The sequence below is a fragment of the Equus quagga genome, chromosome 6 (assembly GCF_021613505.1).
Source record: "Equus quagga isolate Etosha38 chromosome 6, UCLA_HA_Equagga_1.0, whole genome shotgun sequence".
In the NCBI taxonomy this organism is placed as follows: Eukaryota; Metazoa; Chordata; class Mammalia; order Perissodactyla; family Equidae; genus Equus; species Equus quagga.
This window is the reverse complement of record NC_060272.1, coordinates 57,172,074-57,195,275: the sequence shown is the minus strand read 5'-3', so window position 1 is coordinate 57,195,275 and position 23,202 is coordinate 57,172,074. Positions and strand designations below refer to the sequence as shown.

Genomic DNA, 23,202 nt, shown 5'->3' with positions numbered 1-23,202 from the left:
TTTCAGAAGAGGTCGGGCCAGGTCCATCTTCCTAGTGTGTCTTAGTCTGGAAGCTCTGCTGAAACTGGTCCACCATGGGTGACCCTGCTGGTGTTTGAAATACCAGTAGCATAGCTTTCAGCATGACAGCATCATAGCATCCAGCTCCCACAGTATGACAACGGACAGATGGGTGGTGTGGTTCCCTGACTGGAAATGAACCGGGGCCTCAGTGGTGAGAGGGCTGAATCTCAACCACTAGACCCCAGGGCTGGCCTGCTCCTGTTAGGCCTCGGTATTCTCTTGTTGAGCATAAATAATTTCACAGAATATTAACACCAGACAAGGCTATTTATAACAAAAACGTGACCTTTGTCCAAAAGGGCTACAGAGTCAAAAATAAGTATTCACCAAAGCTTGGGGCTCATTAAAAAAAAAATCATCCCCTGAAATTGAGTTGATGCTGCCAAGAAATATATTTGAAGAGAAAATTTGTTTAAATCAATGGGTTTCAAACCTATTTCACCTAGATCCACATGAAGAAACACATTTTACGTTGGGATCCAGTATGTATATACACATATAAATCTAAAATAAAAGTTTCATGAAACAATATTCCCCTTTATTATGTGTGATCCTTTCTATTTTTCTTTTCTATTTCATTTTTAATAAAGTTGGTCACTATTCACTAAACTGTTTCTCAACTCTCAGTTTCAAAAGCACTGTGATACAAGGACTTGGATATATGCTAAATCCAATTAATTAATTGAAATGGGACTAGATTTAATCTAATTAAGAGGAATGAAGAGAAAATTTCATCCATTCATTCAATCACAATTACTGAGTCAGGCCCTGTTCTGGTTGCTTGTGTAGAGCAGTTAACAAAACATAGCCTCCTGCCTCACAGAGCTTACAGTATAGAGCTCTGCGTCCAGTGAAGTTACCAACCATGGGTGTTTAAATTTAAATTAATTAAAATTAAACATTCAGTTCCATAGTCACAGTTAGCCACAGTTCAAGTGCTCAAAAGCCACATGTGCCTAGTAGCTATTCTTTTGGACAGAACAGATAACAGAACATTTCCATTAATCCAGAAAGTTCTTTTGGACAGCTCTGCTCTAAAGGAATGAATCTTGCCTTGTAACTTGACTAAAGTAATGATCTGTTAGCAGAGTATGAAGGAACTAGGGGGAAAAAACAATACGAATTCATTAACATATCTCAGAATGAAAGGGTTCAGACCACTATTCACAACAAGAATAGTCCATGTGGCTAGTTCATTCCTAATCACCTTCTGCCACAATCATACACTGCATTCCAACCCTCTCTACTTAATTCCTTATTAAGCAAACCACATTTTCTGTAACTCGACTGCTTTCTACACTATATCTAATCAGCTAGGAATTTCTCATCCTAAATTAATGGTATTCTGGTTTGCAAATCAGTCTCTTAAGAGTTGAGCAACTCATAAGTGAGCAAAGTGACCATCTCTAAGCTGAGAACCAGACCCTCTGCACTGGGGGTACAGCAGGGACTCCTAGCTGCCTACATTCTTCCTAATAACAAAATCCTGTATTTAGGGTGGCAATGAGCCAGTGTCAATGAGCTAGAAGACCACAGTTTGCTGCCTTCCTTGCAACTAGATGCATCCTTGTAATTGTTCATGGGGCATCTAGAATATCTTCTTAGAAGGGAAACACACAGCTAGAATGCGTCCCTTTTGTCCTTCCCTTCTTCTCACTGCCTACAAGATGGATGCGATGGCTGGAATTCTAGCATCTACTGTAGACCATCTAGCATCCACTGTAGACAGTGGAGAAGAAAGGAAGATCCTGGGTCTCTGATGCCCATGAAGCCACCATGACTTCATAGCTTCAGTCTGGACTGCAGGTCCCTGAATTTCTTTTGTAAAAGAGAATAAACCATTATGTGTTTAAGCCGTTGTAGTCTATCCCTAATTGATAAAATGGTCAACTCTCCTGAGATGCTTTTCTTACATGAGAACTTGTGTGAAGAGGCCAGAAGACATTGTCTTTGAAATCTCTCTACTCGCGAGAGATACCAAGTCATATTCAGCCGTAAAATTTAGGACAACCCCAGATTTTGTCAGAAATCACCGCTTTGTAAGGAATAAAATGTTATAAAAAAATTCAAATGATGCCTTGTAAAAGCTCACCAGTTTAGATAAAAGCCAAATCCTTGCAATTTTGTCAGTGGCTTGCAATTTGTGACTAATTTTGCCCTATATGTATTACTGGTGTTCTAAGTAGGTATTTTCAAGGTACAGCACAGATTTTCTAGACCACAGGAAAGAGTTTACAAAATATCCTGAAATTCAAATCAGATTTTCCTAAGATTTTATTTTTTAGGCTGTCTAGTCACTGAATTGCCATGAGCTATCAAATATGAACCTGAGATAGAAATCTCATAAAGACACAAGTTGAATTCTTTCAGTGATCCACTACAGTAAAGAATGTCTTTAGTACTAAATCCCCAAAATACTTCCAAATAATATAGAGGGTTAATGGAATAGTTTCAGGAATATTTTGAAAAGTAATAAAATTTGGGAAGAATCATGCATCAAATTCAACCAATAATTATTGATAACCTAGACATTTTTTTCGTTATCTTATTTAAATCCCCAAAGCCCTTTTAACTCACAAAAATTCCATTTTATACTTAGGCTTGGGGAGACTGACTTTCCCAAGGTCACAAACCAGTAACACCTAAAGCCAAGATTCAGCCTAGGGTTCTTTGACTTAACGCTTCAGGACTTTCTCACTGTGGCTGTTCTTATAAAACTTGAAAAAACGTTTTCACTTGGACATAAAATTGGAGAAGGGTAGAGGGAGTCATGTTTGAGGGTACTGTATGAGTGAATGGGAATCTTTCTGAATAATTGGAAAATGTTAAAGCTGAGGAAAATAATTAAACTGTGATATGCCTGGGATAAAAATCTGTTCCCTTCATATATTCCAGAAATAATCAAGAGATTTGAGAGATCCTTCATAGACCATCTGTCAGAAGAGGTCCATTTGTTTTCAGAGCCCCCTTATGCCACTTTTTAGCTTCCTCCTAGTTACCCAGTGTCCTCTGGGGTGCCCAGTGCAGCCCCAGATCCCATTTTCCCAGGAGCGTCCCATTTCCTAGCTCTTCTCCATTTTGACTCTTCCACTATCTCAATTCACTGTCTCGTGCCCTGCTCTTTCATAACGGTTGCTCTCGCTTACTCTGGAATGCTTTACTGTTGGATTTAGGGAAAATTGTAATATGTTATAATTGCCTGATTCTTTTACTAGAACGAAATTTTCTGTTCTGACGGTAGGACTGGATTTTAACTGTTCACAGTTGGGATCTCTGTGCAAATCCCAGTGCTAGGGACACAGGAGAGCATAAAAATATCTGTGGAATGGCAAGCTCACGCGTTTCATTTGGCATACAACTTCGCCTTAAAGATATGACAAAAAGGGAAATTGGGTTTTTTAAGTACCTACTAATTGGGTCTAAAGTCCAAATAACTCTTGGGCTGGTGGGAAGCTCCCTGCTTTTATGTTTAACCCTCTAGCATCTGGGACATAATTCCAACTTCGTCTTAAAGTGACAACAGACTCTTTTTTCAAACAAAGGACATAATTCAAGACAAGTGCAAACAGAAAGGGGAAGAGCGCTTCAGCTGTCTGCCTCAGGAACCCGCAAACTCTCAAATACGGGATTACACGGAGATGGAAAGCTGCGCCAACTCCGTGACACTTAACTTCCTCCCCAAGTCCCTTCCCGCAGATCTTGCGACCCCACGACTGTCGCCGGAGGCTACCGGGACGACCTGGACCCCACTACCCGCATCCGAAAACTCCAGCTGGGGCAGCCGCTGAGGCAAATGCGGAGAAGTCCTCTGAGGCCCTCGGAGATCACAGAGGTCGGTCAAAAGCCCCGGCCCCGGCTCCCCTCCTCGAGGACACCCTCGCGGTATCGCAAGGCCTCAAGAGCCCGTCCCGCGGTAGATACAAAGTGCCCGACTGCAGCTGACATTCTCGCCCCAGAAAGGGGTGGGAGCCTGCGCTAGGCGAGGCGCGGGGCGGAAGCTGGAAGAGATTCCATCTACGCCCCACCCAGGCCCAGGGCCCGGCGAGGCAGCCCCGGAGATTAACGGGCAAAGCCCCAGACCCCGCTTGCCTCTTTCTCTCCCCGTGAGGGCCCGGGAGCTCCTCCCACCTCCCTGCAACCATCGCTCACAAGAACCCCCGGCGCGCTCCGCGGAATGCCGCATTGTGCCCCTAGGTCAAGTCCCCGGATGCTCGCCTCCCCTGCCCCGGCCCGAGCTGTGGTCCCGCCCCCCGCGCGGCTTTGCGTGCCACGTCACCGCTTGCGGCACTTCCGGAGGCGCAGCGGGCGATGACGTAGGTGAACGTGCCCTCTATATGAGGTTGGGGAGCGGCTGAGTCGGCCTTTTCCGCCCGCTCCCCCCTCCCCCCGAGCGCCGCTCCGGCAGCACCCCGCTCGCTCCGAGCTCCTGTTAAGTTGCGCCGCCGTCGTCTCCCTCCGGCCGTCACCATGATCATCTACCGGGACCTTATCAGCCGTGAGTCGTGACTGCATTACCCTTCCTGGCGCGCGCGGGCGACGGGCGTGCGGGTGGGGGCGGGGAGGACGGACGCCGCGCTGTCGTGGGCCTGGGGACGCCGGCGGCCGTCCCGGGAGCGGGGAGGGCTCGGTGTCTGGGGACGCGGCGCGTCTTGAGTGCCCGGGCAGGGGCGGGGGCCTCGTGCGGCCGGCCGGCACGGGAAATGGCGCTGGCCCTGGCCCCCGGGCGCTCGGTGACGGGCGGGTCTGTGTCCTCGAGCAGATGATGAGATGTTCTCCGACATCTACAAGATCCGGGAGATCGCGGACGGGCTGTGCCTGGAGGTGGAGGGGAAGGTGAGTCGGAGGGGCCACGGCGCGGGCGAGGCGAGGCCGGGCAGGCTCGGGTTTCCGCCGCTCCCCCGCCCGAGGTTGTGCAATCCTCTCCGCTGCCTCCTGGCGGAGGAGACGCACTTTCCGGGCTCGGGTTTTTCTAGAAAAGTGGAGGCGGAGCTGAGGCTGGAAATAGGTCCGCCGCCTGGGCGCCCATCCTCCCCCCGGGCCGTCCGGGACAGGTTGTCTGTGGTTTGGGAGCCCCAAGCCATTCAACGTTTGCCTACTCCCTGCTGGCTCGTCACCCCGTAGCAACCCGAGACCCCACACGAAACTTCCACTTGCTTGTGAATGACCCCGTTTTCGTTCCGGTCAATAGACAAAGAATTTTTGTTGAGTTAAGATGTTCCAGGAAATCAAGGAGTCATAAATTTTTTTCCGCTTAATGACGTTTTCGTGGTTTTCAACAAGAACGAAGAATGTTTGGAAGGATAATGAGTTTGTGAACTGCTGGCATGGCTGATTTTTTGGATTTTTGGATGTGTTTATGCCAAGGTCAAGGATGTTTTCTGCAACTAAGTTATTTTTTCTTAATGCAGATGGTCAGTAGGACAGAGGGTAACATTGATGACTCGCTCATTGGTGGAAATGCCTCCGCTGAAGGCCCCGAGGGCGAAGGTACCGAAAGCACAGTAATCACTGGTGTTGATATTGTCATGAACCATCACTTGCAGGAAACCAGCTTCACAAAAGAAGCCTACAAGAAGTACATCAAAGATTACATGAAATCGTAAGTGACACTGGCACAGCCAGCTCATGGCTGGGATGCTGTAGGGTTTAGGGATTGACTGACTTTGAGAGGTTCTTTAGCAGCAGCAGGCGCACTTGTGAAAGGCCTTTTTTTTTAATTGATGAGCTCACAGGGGTGGTTGCTTTTCTATAAATAAACTAATGAGAGCGTACTGGAGCATGCAGTTTGGTTTTGGCTTTTCAGATAGTACTTTGGAAATAAGTTATTATGAGATTCAAAATTGTGAACAGTCTTGAAACATCTGTCCTGTGAACTAGTAATTTGATTGTGCTGTGTTATTTTGCTCCCTGACAGCTAGTTGCCCTTTTCAGTATGTGTTTGTTTTCGTTTGGATTTTTTACTTAATGAGATTTATTTTGCTCAGAACTCCATACGTTAACCTATTAATAAAACATTGTTTTAGAATCAAAGGCAAACTTGAAGAACAGAGACCAGAAAGAGTAAAACCTTTTATGACAGGGGCTGCAGAACAAATCAAGCACATCCTTGCTAATTTCAAAAACTACCAGGTAAATACCTTAAATATTTGGATCAAAGGATTGTACAATTTTAGCTGTGAGAACAAAAAATTAGTTATTTGATGAATCTTTGATGTAATTAAGTTGTGGATATTTTTCTGGGCTTTTGAGCAGTTTAAATAATTGAGATTCAGCTCTAGCAGTTGAGGCTGTAGAAAGTAATGTTCCCTGTTCCCAAGGGTGTTTCCAGATCTTGTCTTCTGATTCCAGAATCTCATCCCTACTTGCCTCCCAGATCACATTTCTCAGTTCCTTTCTTGAATTGCTTGTTAACCTCTTAAGTGGTCTTCCAGTTTCCTTTCCCTTTACGATTCCAATGTCTCATTGCCACTGGAGCTCTTTCTGATCTGAGCTTGTTCTGTTGGGAAACTGCAGTGACTTCGCCTTACCTCTAAGACATAAACGAAAAACCCATCACAACCTCGCTCTTAAAGTTTCCAGCTTTTACATATTTTCTGGCCATAAGAGAACTTTCCCCCTGTGATGTGCTGTTTCATTGGTAGCCTTATGTTCCCTGTGCTTGACTGTACCAGGCTTTTAGGGTTTGGAATTGTGTATGTGGGGCTGAGAGAGAAGTTTGCAGAAAGCCTAAAGTGTTCCTGGATTGCTCTGTACTCATGCTGGTCATTATTAGTGCTTTAATTGGGTGAACAGAAGTTTGATTAGTGAGCATTTTTTCTTCTAGGGATTAGCGCCTTTAGTTGCTGAAAGTCTGCTGATGAAATTGTGGTGTTCTCAACCATCCTTTTTTTTTTGTCGTGGTTTGTTTTGATATGACATGTCTGTATATAACGGTCTAATTGTGGGTATTTGTTGTTTGCTTCCTAAGTTCTTTATTGGTGAAAACATGAATCCAGATGGCATGGTTGCTCTGCTGGACTACCGTGAGGATGGTGTGACCCCGTATATGATTTTCTTTAAGGATGGTTTAGAAATGGAGAAATGTGTAAGTATAAGGAAGTGGGTTGAAATCAGTAAAGTAGAAATGGAGATATCTTAGGTGTGGTTCTCCTTGTTTCATGCCACTGGGGTAGTTAGACTGGATTCTACAGCATTCCTTTTCAAGTGTTCCTCTTACTTTGGGGCTCTAACGAGGGTTGTGTTTCACGTGAAAAATTTTATGGTGCAGAGACTTAGAATCTTCTTTAGCTAAAGAAAACTTTATCATCAATGGTATTACAAAGCACAGCTTGAATACTGGAGATCAGAGACAACACCCTGTGTTGATCTTTCCCTCTAGAAATGGCCTGTTGAAATCAGACTGCCTTTTTCTTCCTATTCTGCCACACAGACATGAGTGTCAAAACCTTTTTCGCTTTGGTTTACTGATAATTGACAACTGGTCATTGAAAGCCTTGATGTTAACTAGCTATTAGAAGGTAGAGTTTCAAGCTGGCTGCTGACTCAATATGGAAATTACTGTAGTAAAATAAATGGATGAATGTCTGCTATGCAAGGAATTGCTGGAGGCAAAACAAATGAAAGCATTCATTATCCTGGCTTTCAGAGGCTTCCACCTAAATTAGGAACAAGATAAACTTCAGGCCACACTAAACAAGATTAGAGTCAATGATGGACAAAAATGTCTTAGGACAGTACAGATGGCTTGCTAAAGGGATTATGCAGAGAATATCTGAGTTTTTGTTGGTAGAACAAAGTATATGTGAGTGGGACTTTGCTCAGAATGAAATTTTCTGGAAAATGTGCTGCCTCTGGTGAGGGTGGCTCTGCATCCACTGATAGACCTTGAACAATTTGCTGTTGTTCCTTTGGTTTGCACTAGGATGCGAAAGAAAGAAATCCCTGCGCTTTCTGCCTGTCTCTGTGGCGGCTCAGATTGAATAGGGGAATACATCTGCAGCCTAGAAATGTTAAGTAGTTTCATATTGGAAAAAAGTGTTAATACAATTTTCCCTTTTTTTTTTTTTACAGTAACAAATTTGGCTATTACTTTGGATCTACACCTGTCATAACTGGCTGCTGCTTTTCATCCACACAACACCAGGACTTAGACAGATGGGACTGATGTCATCTTGAGCTCTTCATTTATTTTGACCTTGATTTATTTGGAGCGGAGGCATTGTTTTTAAGGAAAAAACATGTCATGTAGGTTGTCTAAAAATAAAATGCATTTAAACTCATTTGAGAGAATGCCTCTTAGTTTAATCCGTATTTAAATCCATCTTGTGTAGTGTTCCTGGAGAAGCTAGAGCCTGGTTGTAGACCACTACTAGAAAGCATAAGACTGCCTTCAGATCACTTCTACAGTGAAAACTACTTCCGGGACTGGAATATAAAAACCAAGAACCACAAGTCTTAATTCTGAGTTGAAGTAAAGGGAAAGACCATGCTCATAGCAGTGCCAACATTTGAAGTGGATTCCTCAGACATTTCATCACCTCCAAACGGAAGTAGTTAACCCTGGAAGAGATTACCAAAAGAATAAAAAGAGACTAATACAGTTGGAAGCAAAGTATTGTCTCAGCTTATTTATCCTAATTCAAGTAGACCCAAGTTCTAGAGAAATCTAGATGTCTCCTGGAATGAATGCTTGTCAAACTCCTTGGAATGGGGTTGACAAACTGGCTTGTCCTGCCACCTGTCTTTGTATGATTTTAAAGTGGTGGTTACATTTTTAAGTGGTTGAGAAAAAATCAAAGTAGCTTATGGGATGTGGAAACTTACAAAATCCAAATTTGTGTCCAGTTTTATTGGGACACAGCTATGCTCGTTTGTTTGTGCATTGACTGGCTCTGATGCTGCAAGAGCAGAGATGAGTGTGACAGAGACCTTTGGGCCTCAACTCCTGAACAAACCATGTGGCCCTTTACAGGAAAGGTTTGCCAGCCTCTGCTTTAAAAGATGAAACTATAGATTGAATATGGGATAGCTGGTGGCAGAGGAAAAAGCAACTGTCGGGGCAGTATATTGTATCTGGGAAGGCTGTGGGTATCAGAACGAGTATATGAAAACGCATCTATTTGACAGACCTGGAGCAGTTACTGTCTGCTGCTAAGGTTTCCACTACAGATGCAAGAAAAAGGTGTCCTCGCGCTTGCTTTCTGTCTCATTGTGGCAGCCAAGATTGAATGGGGGAATACAGGGGAAAAACATGGAGAGAATTTTTGCCACTTGGAAGTAACCTTGTAAACAGTGAAGAGGCTGTTTACTCCAAGGAAGAATCTAAAGTTTGAGTTTACAAGGGAAGTGTTGAAAAACCGTTCCCCTACGCCTTTGACTTCTGATTGATTACACTTTTAAAAGCTTATAGCTTAAAACTAAAGGCAAGCGAGAGATTCTTGTATCTGGTCATGTGGCATGTGAACCCGCATGAATCCAGTGATTTGGCAATCTGGAATTTGTCTTAGTGACTGAAGTCCATTGGGTGGTTCAGAACCTGAGACTGATACAAATCAGGTTGGTAGCGCCCCCCTCCAGTCAAGCTGATGGCAATTTTAAGCCTTCTGATTTCTGACATTAGAATGTAGGTAAAGTGCCAATCACTGATCTAGGAGGCCTCTTGCCCTCTGAAACGTGGTAATGGGAGGATTTTCAAGTAGTGGTCAACGCTGTGGAGATGAAGATAGCTTGGTAGTGGGAGAGGTCTTGAGGTTACATCTGAGCTAAAACCTGATGTAGTGAGCTAGTCATGGAAAAGTCTGCAAGAACAGGAATAGCATTGCAGAAGCTTTCTTCAGGAAGTGAAGAGTCCAGGTATTTGCCTAAGGATGCTTATTTCTGCTCTTTTTCTAGTTACTCTTGAGTTATATATATTCTCTTTTTTTCTTTTTCCTTTTTTGTTTGGTGAGGAAGATTGGCAATGAGCTAACATCTGCCAGTCTTCCTCTATTTTGTATGTGGGATGCTGCCACATCCTGGCTTGATAGCGTTGCACAGGTCTGCACCCAGGCTGCAAACTGTAGGCTGCAGAAGCAGAGCACGCAAACTTAACCACTATTTTACCAGGCCAGCCCAACTCTTGAGGTATATTTTGTGCAAGAAAAATATGTGAATTCTATACACATCATAAGGCGTACCATTTTGTGTCATTGATGCTAATTTGATTTGGGCATGTTCTTGGTGGCCTTTAAGCCCTAGGCTTTGTTACATAATGAACAATAAAGTGGAGAAAGGACTTTTACATAGGGTGGTCTAGGAAGGCCTTTGTAATACGATAATCGAATAGGAACCTGAAAGCAGGGAAATAGGCTATGTGGATATCTGGGGGCAGAGCATTCCAGGCAAAGCAAGTGCAGAGTCTGGAGTGTGCTTGACATGTTCTGAGGACAAGGTGGCCAGTATGCTGGACCCAAGATGGAAAGAGGAAACTGGATCATAAAGGAAAGCCACAGGAGGTCTTAGAGCAGAAAGGTGACTTGATCTGACCAAAAAGGGTCATTGTGGCTGCTGGGTAGCAGGGTAAAAGCAAAGAGAACAACCGTGTCTAATGAATATTTTTGGGTGAGATAGTGGCTTGGTCTAGGGTGGTAGTTGTGCAGATGGGTGGAAATTAAGGTAAAGACAACGGGATTTGCTGATGTGTTGAATGAGGTGAAAGAATGATTTCACAGTGATGCCAAGCGTTTTGTCCTGAGCATCTGGAAGAAAGGAGTTAACATTCAGAAGAGGAAGACTGAGGGTGGGAATCGAGTTTGGGTTTGGACAGGTTAAATTTGAGATGCTGATTCCTGGTTCGAATTGGGTAGGCAGTCGGGTATTTGGGAGGAGAGTGGAGAGGTCTAAGCTGGAGAATTGAAGAGGGTGGGATGGTCTCAGTACATGACATTTGAAGCCGAAACAACTGGGTGAGACCACCTGGAGAGTGGGTAGACTCAGCCTGCCAACATAGGGCTGGACCCACATGAACCAGCGGAGGTGATCTAAGAAGGAACTGCTCCTGAGCTGGGAACCAAGGGAGCAGCCTCCTGGAGGTCAACTGGAAGAAATGTTTTAGGAAGGAGGCAGCAGTCAACGGGGTTACCTGTGGAACACTGGTCAAGTAGGATGAGGACTAAGGTGAACACGTGGTTTGAGTAACAGGGAGAAAGCCTGGTTAAAATGGGCTCAAGAGACCAGCAATTTCACAGGCAGCATATTGCCCTTGAAATGTCTTAATACAAGTCCATGGTTTTTATTACATGTGCATCTGCTTAAGTAATAGGTGTGTGAATGACTCACATTTGAATCATTAGGCATTTTTCTTAAAATCTAGTTAAATCCCCAGTAAATGTTGTGTTGATGTAAACTCCATCATCTGAACTGCAAGGTTAACCAATAACTACAAATTAAACTGGTAATGATCACAATTATGGTAAAATTGAAAGAGGAGCCAAAACCTCAAGCAGCTTGGGGAAAAAAACCCTGATAAAGCATCCTTCTAAAGTTCTGAGCATCTGTGTGCATGTGCATGGAGCTGAGCGACTTTGGCTAGCAGCCAGAATACTGTCTGTAAGATGGAGCTAAAACCAGGGGGACCTGAACTCAGTGACTATAAAGTTACGCTTACTAGGTCAATGCTGCACAACCCTTAATTCGTGGTAAAAGAATGGCTGACAGCCCTCTGATGGGCCGCAAACCTATTCCTGCAAAAGAGCTCAGTTTTGTGGCAATTGGCATGTTTTTCCAGAGACTGCCTGTAAGAACTGAGGGCCCAATTTGATGTTTTTAGGTAGATTTGTGATCTGGGGCTATGGACCATACTGGAAAGCAATGAATTAAAAACTTTTCTCTTGATACTGCATAGAAATGTGAGCTACTTTGATATTTAATTCTTTAGGTAACATTTAGCATTCCACTATTCCAAAGAAAGTATTTGAAGTGTTTAACATACACAACTAAAGAAAAAGGGTGATAAAGTTAACTGCTGTTGACAGCCATCTCACTAAGGATTCTTCAAGCTTGGAGTTGCAGATGGGGTTAATAACGCTGGTGGTTTATATCTGTCCCACCGAATTCCTCCAAGTCCCTCCCTCAGGCAGTGCAGCAATAGTGTGTGTCTGGCTGTGCTTGTTGGTGGCATGCTTTTTTTTTTAGATTTTATTTTTTCCTTTTTCTCCCCAAAGCCCACCTGGTACATAGTTGTATATTCTTCATTGTGGGTCCTGCTAGTTGTGGCATGTGGGACGCTGCCTCAGCGTGGCTTGATGAGCAGTGCCATGTCCGCGCTCAGGATTCGAACCAACGAAACACTGGGCCGCCTGCAGCGGAGCTCGAGAACTTAACCACTCAGCCACGGAGCCAGCCCCTGGGGGCATGCTTTTAACTACTGGGTCGATCCAGTTTATTTCCCAAGAGTCTGTATGTAGATTGTGGATTTGTGCTATTATCCATGGTTTCATATAACAGGCCTGGAATTGGCGTTTAAGATTCCTCCATATGCTGGGGATGTGGTTTTAGCAGGATTCCATACAATTCAGTGAGGAAAATGTCAACTGTGAGCCTAGGGGAAGATTCTTCCCGAAGTAATTGCCTGTTCAGTGTTTCCTCAATTACTGCTTCCTCCCACCACCCCCTCCAGGCTTGACATCTCCATTCGTTTAGATATGCATAGTACTCTTTTTTCTGAGCTTTTGAGGTAGAGCAGGGAAGACAGACTGGGGTGAACGCCTTATGCAGTGTTTTTGCATGCATGAGTCACAGTTTATGGGTGGAGTCAGACTTCAGGTGACTCACTTGAAGGGTCCTCTGACGGAGAGGACACACCACAATTGCTAGTCAAGAGTGCAGTATTTTTTTTTTTTTTAAAGATTTTATTTTTTTCCTTTTTCTCCCCAAAGCCCCCCGGTACATATTTGTGTATTCTTCATTGTGGGTTCTTCTAGTTGTGGCACGTGGGACGCTGCCTCAGCGTGGTCCGATGAGCAGTGCCATGTCCGCGCCCAGGATTCGAACTAACGAAACACTGGGCCGCCTGCAGCGGAGCGCGCGAACTTAACCACTCGGCCACGGGGCCAGCCCCGAGAGTGCAGTATTTTTAATAGTTCTAGTTCTGTAGAACTACTAGACATTCAGTCCTGAGGTGGGTTTTTTTTTTTCTTTAAGGAAGATTAGCTCTTGTCCACCCATCCTCTTTTTGCTGAGGATGATTAGCCCTGAGCTAACATCCGTGCCCATCTTCCTCAAGTTTTTATGTGGGACGCCTGCCACAGCATGGCTTGACAAGTGATGTGTAGGTCCGCACGGAGGATCTGAACTGGCGAACACTGGGCTGCCGAAGCAGAGTGCGCGAATTTAACCACTATGCCACCAGGCCAGCCCCCAGTCCTCACTTTTTAACATTTAGTTTGACACTAGAAATCCAGTCGTGTACTTGGTGATTTTCCTCATGTAAAGACAGCAGACATGTCCTGGTTTATTAATATGCAAGCCCTAGCTTTTCGACTGCACCTTGCACATGGCCTCATCTGGAGCGCTGGGTTATTAAATTATTCTACCCAGTGCAGAATCTACCATTCCCTAAACAGCTGGTAGAAATTTGACCAGTCGCAGAGAAAGCTGGTATTTTGTGGACATCTATTCAAAACAGGGCTATACATGTAATTTCCTTTTCCTTGAGTTACATTAATTTGGAAGTCTCCCTCAAGAACTGCCAATTTGTCATGTAAGTCAAATACCCAGACTAATACTCGACCTGGTGGAAAAAACTAGCAAGTGAAGGGGAGAAATACTGCACATGAAATTAAAAGGAGAACATTAACACTTTTGACTGCCTCACTGAGGTAATGTATATCAACAGATGGCAAGTATAAAATTGGAAGCTAAGAAAACTCAGCTGTTGCTGGGAGGCATAGTGTCTTTCTCCCTCACTTTCCTAGCACTCCGTCCTGCCTAAAGCTCCTCCATTAGGAATCCGCAGGATGGAGTTTTTCGAGTGGAAGCTGTGCTGGGTGTCAGAGCCCTTGGTGACTGCCATAATATCAGCAGGTTGGTAAATAACAACTGCTGGCATCTGTTAAAAGCAAAAGTGACTAAGCTTTTGAAAATTGGTTAAGTAATGTGCGACCTGTTCTCTGCCCCACAGACGAGGGAGGAGGAGACAAAGGAGGACTGGGTGTGAATGTGAGAGCAACAGAGATGTTAGCATCCTAAGCACAATGTGGAGGCTTGTTTGTCTAAGGCAGTTACTAAACCCTCTGGTTCATGGGGTGTGAGAGTTGTGCCAAACTCCTTCCAACTACTGCTTAGCTTCCCCTGTGAACGTCCAGTGATAATTTTGCTCAATATTCTCTCCCCACACCTCGGGTTGCCTGTGTCTAAAGCGCCTTCCTATTCCCCCTACCCAGTCTCCTGGCCATATTCACTGATCTTACTCTGTAACGCACCACACAATTCACCACTCCCCTTGGTTTCCTCCTGTTTGCAGCGCGCGCAGGGCCAGCCTCATGGGCATGCAGCGTGTGCAGTTGCCCTGCACTTAGAAGGGCTGCGTGCTTGGTTTAATGCTCTGCTTTCACTGTCTTGGAATTCCTAAAACAAAAGGGCCCCCCATTTTCATTTGGTACTGGGCCCCACAAATTATGTAGCAAGTCCGAAATGCATGCATGCGTGGATATGAGAGGTGTGTGTGTTCTGTTAGAGGCTGGAAATTGGTAGGTGGAGCAAGATAAGTTCAGAAGTAGAGACAACTTGTTGGCCAGTGAATTTTGGTCTCTTGTGCAGATGATAGGCAGGTGACCAATGTATAATCAGATTCACTCAGATATACTAAAAGTGCAAATGTAAGCTTTGAGTATATAGATTTTGACATTTGACTCTTCTCCAAAGGAGAAATGTGAGAATAGCTGTGGACTCTAAAAAGGAATAGGACAGTTTTAGGGGTTAAGCACCTCTACCAGACTTTGCCATCGCAGATAGAGAATTTTGTTGTTTCTAAATCATAGTTAAGATCCGTGAGCACACAACCCAGGAATGACCCATTTGATGTAGTAACTGTTTCAATAGGGTTATTTCTCAAGATGTATCCAAACTGCTAGCTGGGACTTGTGCATTTAATCATTCTACTTTGTATCTAGGTGTAGAACCTGGGAAGGTATAAATAGAAAAGGGTTTTTCTTTTTGTTTTTTTTTGAGGAAGATTAGCCCTGAGCTAACATCCGCTGCCAATCCTCCTCTTTTTGCTGAGGAAGACTGGCCCTGAGCTAATATCCGTATCCATCTTCCTCTATTTTATGTGGGACGACTGCCACAGCATGGCTTCACAAGTGGTGCCATGTCCACACCCAGGATCCTAACCGGTGGACCCTGGACTGCCAAAGCAGAACCTGCGAACTTAACCGTTGTGCTGCTGGGCCTGCCCCAGAAAGGAATTTTTTTAAGGAAGAAACCTGCCATTGCCTCCAATATAAACGTATAATGAAATTCTATACAAAGCCCTTCATAATTGGGCCACTTGCCTACCTGTTCAAGCTTACCTGTCCCTCCCCATCTGCCGTTGGCTGCCCCGACTGTCCCTTTGCATGAGCTCTTCTTTCTCCTGAAAAGTCCTCGTGTTCATTTCTGCAAGACTGCTGCACTTTGTTTCATCTCGGGAGAGTTTACCAAGTCCTGCAACCCTCCCACCCAACCCGCACTCACGCTTGAGTGAGGTGACCCTCTTCTGCTTTACTGAAATCATTGATTCCTTGTCCTTGCATCACCGTTATTCCTGCAAGTAAGGACAGGTGTTGGCAGTCTTCCTTGTTTGCCAATGGCATTCAGGAGGGATATGCTGATAGAGTAAAGAATGAGATCTCACTGGGCCCTGAGATGCTTTGGGCCATCATGTTCCCTGGGTCGCTCCTGTACTTTTCAAATGCAGTCACTAAATTTGGAAGAGTGGATAATTAGATGAGAATGTTTTGGTCTGAAGAAGAGCAGTATCTTCTACCTGAAGTGTGTTTTGCTGAAGCCGTTAGTCCTGGTACCTAATCTCAAAGTAAGGCATGTATATGATGTCTCTAGAAAGATACATAAAGATAGAAAATCTCTGGAAGAAAACTGGAAACACTCTAGAAGGGAGACTTTTCACTGTGTACCTTTTGTAATTTTTGAATCAAGTGAATGTATTACCTACTCATTAAATGAATTGAGTTTTTTTAAATGCCGAGCCCCACGTCAAACCTACTGAAACAGAATGTGTAGCTTTTTGAAAGTCCCTCTGGGGATTCCACCACCTGCGGGGGGCTAAGGAACCACAATTGTAGCAGGAAGTACAGAACTATCTAGTGACTTCCTTAGACAACTGAGTGGGAAACTGCCAACATGGTTGGCTTGTAGTTGCTGCCCTCTTATTAGAACAAAATGTAAAGCACCAGAGTGGAAAGGAGTATTAAAAGTCAACAAATTCTCCTACTCAGTGCTCAGGGGCCTCAACCCACGGCCCTCTTGACCCAGGTGCCCTGAGCGCCCTGCAGTGCTCCAGGTGTGGCTGGCCCTCATTTTCCACGTGTTCTGCTTAATGCAATAATATTTGAATGCAGCCTAAACTTACATTTGGGCTTTTTTTGGGGGGGGGGGGGCGGGGTGTGTAACAGTATTACATAGGTGACTCATACTGAGCTTTCTACCAGCTAAAACTCCGAAGTCTTTCTTCATGACTGCTGCCGCCCCCCAGGCCTGCCCCGCACATACACTGGTGCGGCTGGGTTTGAGCGTCATATATAGGAACTCACGTTGTGATATCTTTTTTCCACTTGGCACACCAGATGTTTCAGCATCTGATTTGTGTTATACATGTTTTCCTTCTTATTTTTTTTTTTTTTTGAAATTCCATTTTAGATTTGCTAAAACAAAATGAAAGATGATGCCATTCTGCATCAATTTGGCAAATTTAAAAAAAAATCAGTATTTCAATTTCTGGAAGAAAGCATGCGGGATGAGGATGGTGCAGTGGCAACATTTTGAAATCTGGGTTCTAATTAAAGCCCCACCACTTACTAACTGTGAGAACTGCAGCATCTTAACTTCTCTAAGCCTCAGTATCTTCATCTGGAAAACAGATGCTAATACTTACCTTGGTGGCTGATTCAGTAAATGGAGGCCATCACAGGAGTGCCTTTACCATGAGAAGGTCTTAGAATGCTGGTCTCTACTGTGAATTAGGTGCGAACTACAGGATGCCTGTTTGCATTCTCTGATTTTTGTGTAGCCCTGAGAAAATATTTCAAGAATATGTTTAGCCCATGTGCATTACCTACTCCCTGGTTGCTGTCCTCAAACCCTATTTTCACTCAAAATCTCCTTGCCATCACACACTTAGTGGTTTGCTGGAAGCATGGGCTGTGGAGTATATCTTGGATGGGGAGCCATGAGCCCTGGTTCCAGTGCTGGCTCAGACTCCCAAGGCCACAGAGCCTTATCCAAAATAAGATGATTAAACTAGATGAGCCCTAGTTTAATCTCTAGGTCCTTTCCATCTTCTATAAATGTCTACTCACTGAGCCTCTAAGTCTATGCTTCTCTATTAAAACTCTTTTGAGCTACTCTTAGACTTGCCCAGGGTTAACAAGTAGTTAGATGTCACTTTAAAATGGGTGAGCCTAACACCTTCCTGTACAGCATGAATCTCTTCTCTGAGTGCTCATATTCTTTTTGTTTCCAAAACAAAACACTGAAAATGCAGAGTTGATCCCAGTCTTGAAAGCTGGTGCCTTTTCTCTTGGTCTGTTTCTGGAAGAAGCACTTGAAAGACGGATGAAAGGCCCATAGATGCTGTTGCACCTGGCCCTGGTCTGGAGCTGCCAGATCACAGCACCACAACATTTTCTTTTTTTTTGGTGTTCAAATATAATTTATTCCTCATCTGTCCCCCTATACGACGTGAGCCCTGCAAGGGAGGGGACGAAGCTGTCCAGTGCACGGAGAAGCGTCTGCAAACACGATGACAAAACATGCCCCTCTTCTCACGTTAAGGCATTTGTGGCATCTGGATCGTCTCTTTGCTGTTCACTTCTCCCTCCTGCGGCCAGCCCGCCATGGGGGATGCTGGAAACTCCCTCAGCACTTTCAACAGGCACCCAGTCTGGGAGCAGGATGGAAAATATGTGCCCAAGGACATTATGGAGAAGGGACACCTACATAGTTGGATAATGCTAGACATCCGAGGCCACAAATACTGTTGTCCTCTCCCTTCTGAGAACCTGAGATCTAAGAAGGTCCAGGCTTAGAGTGCTACAGAAATAGGGATTTATGATACAAAAAGGGAAGAATTTCCTAACTACCACCATGGCTATCAGGCACTGACATGACTTACTTGTTAATGAGGTTGTATGGAGTGATTAATATGGCACAGATGGGAGTCTTGCTGAGTGTTTTTCATGTCCCTTCATAGAGGCAGGGGCTGCGTGAAAGCACGAGATGACAGGCGGGGTCTTGTAGCTTTGGGACTTGATGGCTTCTCTCGAGGCCTCGCGATATGCTCGCAGTATATCGTCTTCCTTCTCTTCCTGCTTGCGCCCTCATCCTATTTTCTCCCTTCACTCCATCCCGGTATTCTTGGACCCTGCCTCCCTCCCACTAAGATTCTGGTTCTAACTGAAGTAAAAAACTAGACCAATGTCACTTATCTCATTGTATCTATCACAAGCAGATTTTTCATAGTCCTTCTTGGAGAGAAAAGAGGACTGGGCTGAAATGTTTCAGAGTTGGGATATGTGGTAAGTTGATTGAATGATGGCCCCCAAGGCCTCCCTGTATGGTTTCCCTTTGCATGTGGCTTTGTAGTTCCTCCTACCAAGAGGTGCTATCTATCACCTGCTCCTCCACCAGCAGCCTTGTGACTTGCTTTGACAGTGAGAATGTGGCAGAAATGTTAGTGCGATAGTTACAGTTTAGGCTTCAAGAGACCTCAAGCACTTCAACTCTCTTTCGGAGCACTGCCTCCACCAGAACAACGCCAAGCTAGCTTCGGGAAGATGAGAGACCACGTGGAGTAGAGATGAATTATTCCAGCTGCGATCATCCTAGAGCAGCCAGCTGACCTGCCGGCCAACAGCAGATGACAAAGCCTGGACACAATGAAACAAGGCCAGAACCGCCCAGCTAAGCTCAGCCTAAACTGCTGATTCACAAGATCTTAAGCTAAACAAATGGTTGCTCTTTTAAGGCATGAAATTTTTGGATGGTTTATAATGCAGCCTTATTTTGATAATAGGTAACTGTTTCAGGAGAAGACAAAGGAATGGTTCTGATAATTAGACCTACAATAACTCCTACATCTGTATCACCAGCCAAGACTTCTCCCCTGATCTCCAGACCGCTATATCCCACCACCTACCCTTCATCTTCATGACCACAGCCAAGCTCTTGATAAACCCTCAGATTTACTCCTCCTACAGCCACAGACTTACCTGTCTCAATAAATGAATAACAACTCCATCTTTCCAGTTGCTCGGGCTGAAAACCTGGTCTCACCTTTGAATTCTCTCACATTCCATGTCCAGTTTATTAGCAAATTCCATGAGCTCTCCCTTCAAAATATATCCAGAATCTTCCCACTTTTCACTATCTCCATGGTTACCACCCTGATCCAGGCCCCCAGCATCTCCTCACTGGATTATTGCAGCAGCCTGCTGACTGCTTTCATGCTTCCAAATTTATCAGTCTATTCTCAACATACTTATCAGGGTGACCCTTCTAGAACTATCGGATCATGCCTCTTCTTTGCTCAAAATTCTCCATTGGCTTCCCACCTCTCCCACAGTAAAAATGCAAAGTCGTTACCATGTCCTGGATCTGGACCCTCCCATCTTGATGACCTCATCTCTCTCTCTCTCTTGCTTACTATGCTCTTCCTACACCAAATATTCCCAATGCAACTTGGGACATACTTATACTAAAAAATTATTCCTTGTTTATCTGAAATTCAAATTTAACTGGGTATACTGTATTTTACATGGCAACCCTAAGCAGATATGCTTCCTCTTCACAGACTTTGCACTGGCTGTTTCCTCAGCCCAAATACTTTTCCCCGAGAGCCACATGGCTCATGCTGACCACCTTTAAGTCTCTGCTCAAAGGTCATCTTGTCAAAATCAGAGCGGCCTTCCCTGGCCACCCCACTTAAAACTACACCCCTACCCTGGTATGCTCAACTGCTTTCTTTATTTTTCACATGGCCCTTATCTCCGTCTAACACACAATGCATTTTCCTCGCTTATTTGTTTATCATCTGTCTCCACTTCCTCTCCCTGCAAGCTCCAAGAGGGCGTGGCTTGGTTCTGTTCTGGTTTGCTCACCGCTGTATCCTCAATCTTCATCCACTTAGCAGGATGGTGCGCAATATGTTTGTCACAGGATTGAAAGGATGGAGATACTACTGATGCTGTGCAGTGTGTGGCCTGCATATGCTGCTTTTTAAAAAAATAAAAATATTTCATATCATAGCTTAACTTGTTAAATTTAATGATTACAGCAAAAAACATCAGTCCCTTTACCCTATTCCTCCCAGGCTATTTCTACTCTCTGAAGTCATCACTGGCTGCTTATTTACTGTTTTTTCTTCTTCTTCGTCTTTTTTTTTTGAGGAAGATTAGCCCTGAGCTAACATCTGCTGCCAATCCTCTTTTTGCTGAGGAAGACTGGCTCTGAGCTAACATCTGTGCCCATCTTCCTCTACTTTATACGTGGGACGCCTACCACAGTATGGCTTGCCAAGCGGTGCCATGCCCGCACCCGGGATCTGAACAGGCGAACCCCTGGCCGCAAAAGCAGAACATGCGCACTTAACCACTGCGCCACTGGGCCGGCCCTTCTTTTTTTTTTAACTGCTTAAGTCTAACTTGCATCAACTATTACTTCTTTATTTTTCAGTTTCATGGTTTACATATTATCTTTTGACTTTCTCTCTGGAAGATGAAGATTTAGCTTTCATGCTGCCTGTAACTCTCAGCTCTTCTCTCCCCTGAGCCCCCCACTTCTCCTTCCCCATCCTCCCTATAGTTATCTCACAATTTGGTTAATTTAACAATCATGATATTGCTATTTATTTTTCCAAATTGAGCCATATGTACAATTTTTAATTTTTAATTAGTGTTTAATAGTTGCTGGAGCTAATAACTCTCATATTCCCCACTGTTCAGTTTCCTATGTACTCATCACTAACCCGTCCCCTGAGCTCTCTGCAAGCAGTGTAGGTTTCCTCCCAGCACCTGAAGCGTTCCAGGAACCTGCCAGACCCCCTGCTTATTTTCTTGGAGAGCTCCCCGGGAGCCCTCTGCCATTCTGCTCCAGGCTGGACTGGTGTCCACCCTGCTGCCCTGTCATGTGGAGACCCCTCTGCCCCTTGGCCTGGGATTCACTCCCCACCTAATCCCACATTTCCTCTTTCCTCCTTGGTGAGGCAGCTCTCTATGGCTTATGGAGCGGTTATATTTTTCTTGTTCGAGACTTGGCTTGAATAATATATCCTTATTCTCTCATACTTGATTGACAATTTGGCTAAGGATCAACTTCTAGGTTAGGAATAATTATCTGTCAGATTTTCACATTGACCCAAAACTGACTGTCTTCCAGCTTCGAGTGTTGCTGCTGAGGAGATGGCTATTCTAAGTGCCAATTCTTTGTATGAGACTTGCTTTTTTGTCCTTTCTGGGAGTTTTTAGCATCTTCTCTTTGTTCATGATGATCTGAAATTTCATAATGTTGTTCCTTGATACGTGTCTTTTTAAATTTTCTGTGAGACACTTGATCAGTTATTTCAACTTGGAAACACGTTTTTCATTTCTTGGAAATTTTCTTGGAAAAAAAAGTTTCTTTTTTTGGTATTTTCCTTCCATCTTCTCAGTTCTTACTTTCTGGATTAGTCAGATATGGGGTCTCTTGGGCATGCTTCTCAAGGGTGATTTTCAGTGTAATCTGGACGTCAGTGCCATCGAGGGGGCCAGTTTATGTACAAGGTGTCAGGAGGCTCAGGCATGACTATAGCAGGGCTCCGTTCCTCTCTGCTTCGATTGCATGACTTGCATGTGAAGAGACCACCTTGTTAGCATGTGGCTGTGTGTTGAAGGTCTGCAGGTAACACTGGGGAGAGTTGTAAAAAAAGTACACACAGAAGCTACTGGGGTTAGGGAAAATCAGAAGTACTTCCTCATATTTGTACCATGTTTTACAGATTGAAATGCATTTTTACATACTTTATTTCACAGAACGTGGGTCAAAATCTCCAAAGTTTCCTTGGCAGCCCCCTCGGAGTAGTGAGCGTGGACCTAGGCGAAATGGGAGACCTGAGTCGTAACTTACCCGTCCTTGAGAAGACGACCTGCCCCCTAGGCTAGACGACTGTGGGGTTTTTCGGTTTGTGTTTAGTGATTGCCGTTCTGCCTGGAGAAATGTCTGCACTGCTACTTCTCGGTGTGTTGCACTGGCACAGTGGGCTGGGTACGCTGTGCACGGCAGCGAGGCCCAGGGGAGAGTGTGTGTCCTTATGTAATGACACGGTGCTTTGCTAGGCACCCAGCCCAATTCCTGTCACCCGCCCCGCATGGGAGATATTACACAGTGACATTTCCCTGCAGTCTCTCGTAACATTAGCCTTTCCTTCTCTTTCTTAGATTTCTTTAAAACATTTCCCTTATGTATAAATAACTTCTTTAAAAAGTCTGAGTGTAGCTCTAATCTTCCAGGTTCTAGCAGGAGGTTAGTGTTAAGAAAAAGCTTCCATTTTTGCCCCATTATTTTGTTCTTCATTTATTTAATAGCTGCCTAGACTTTAATCTGAATATAGTCCAAGGTTCTGAGAGCACTGCAGGAATCTGAAACCAATCGTACTGTCAGTAAATTGCCACTTTAAATCCCGCTTACCCTGTCTGCTCACACTCCTTCCACAGTTTCCACTCCTTGGGCAACCAAAAGTTTAACAGGCAAGTTTTAATGAGCTCTTTTTCCCAATAATCTAACCTAAACTATCGGAGAAAAATCTTGCCTTACATTGTTGTGACTCCAGCCCAGTGCTGCCCGAACTATCTGTGGTAAAGGGCTGAGTTTCTTTAGATGTCCAATTTGTTGTGGACTGGTAGCAAATGTAAA

At 44.5% G+C, this 23,202-nt stretch overlaps 1 protein-coding gene and 2 non-coding genes across 4 annotated transcripts; all 3 read left to right on the top strand.

The window, feature by feature from the left end:
- Positions 1 to 4,396: 4,396 nt before the first annotated feature.
- Positions 4,397 to 8,674, top strand: TPT1 (tumor protein, translationally-controlled 1). Of its 2 annotated transcripts, XR_006889100.1 has the most exons (7): positions 4,397 to 4,558; positions 4,823 to 4,896; positions 5,472 to 5,662; positions 6,087 to 6,192; positions 7,031 to 7,147; positions 8,134 to 8,307; positions 8,394 to 8,674. XR_006889100.1 is itself a non-coding variant. In XM_046664673.1 (6 exons), the coding sequence occupies exons 1-6, from the start codon at positions 4,531 to 4,533 to the stop codon at positions 8,134 to 8,136; spliced, it is 519 nt and encodes a 172-aa protein (XP_046520629.1). In that variant the 5' UTR covers positions 4,397 to 4,530; the 3' UTR covers positions 8,137 to 8,342. The 2 variants fall into 2 exon arrangements, 1 of the variants encoding a protein (XP_046520629.1); XM_046664673.1 differs by lacking the exon at positions 8,394 to 8,674 and having other exon boundaries at positions 8,134 to 8,342.
- On the top strand, positions 7,929 to 8,058 carry LOC124241435 (small nucleolar RNA SNORA31). The gene has a single exon (XR_006889213.1). It is a non-coding gene; the product is annotated as a small nucleolar RNA SNORA31 (small nucleolar RNA).
- Positions 8,675 to 9,172: 498 nt separating the features above from the next.
- LOC124241436 (small nucleolar RNA SNORA31) lies at positions 9,173 to 9,306 on the top strand. The gene has a single exon (XR_006889214.1). It is a non-coding gene; the product is annotated as a small nucleolar RNA SNORA31 (small nucleolar RNA).
- The last annotated feature ends 13,896 nt before the right edge of the window (positions 9,307 to 23,202 follow it).

Coding starts and splice junctions, on each gene's coding strand:
- TPT1 (XM_046664673.1), top strand. CDS start 4,531: ATGATCATCTACCGGGACCTTATCAGCC. Junction 4,559..4,822: donor CTACCGGGACCTTATCAGCC/GTGAGTCGTGAC, acceptor GTCCTCGAGCAG/ATGATGAGATGTTCTCCGAC. Junction 5,663..6,086: donor ATCAAAGATTACATGAAATC/GTAAGTGACACT, acceptor ACATTGTTTTAG/AATCAAAGGCAAACTTGAAG.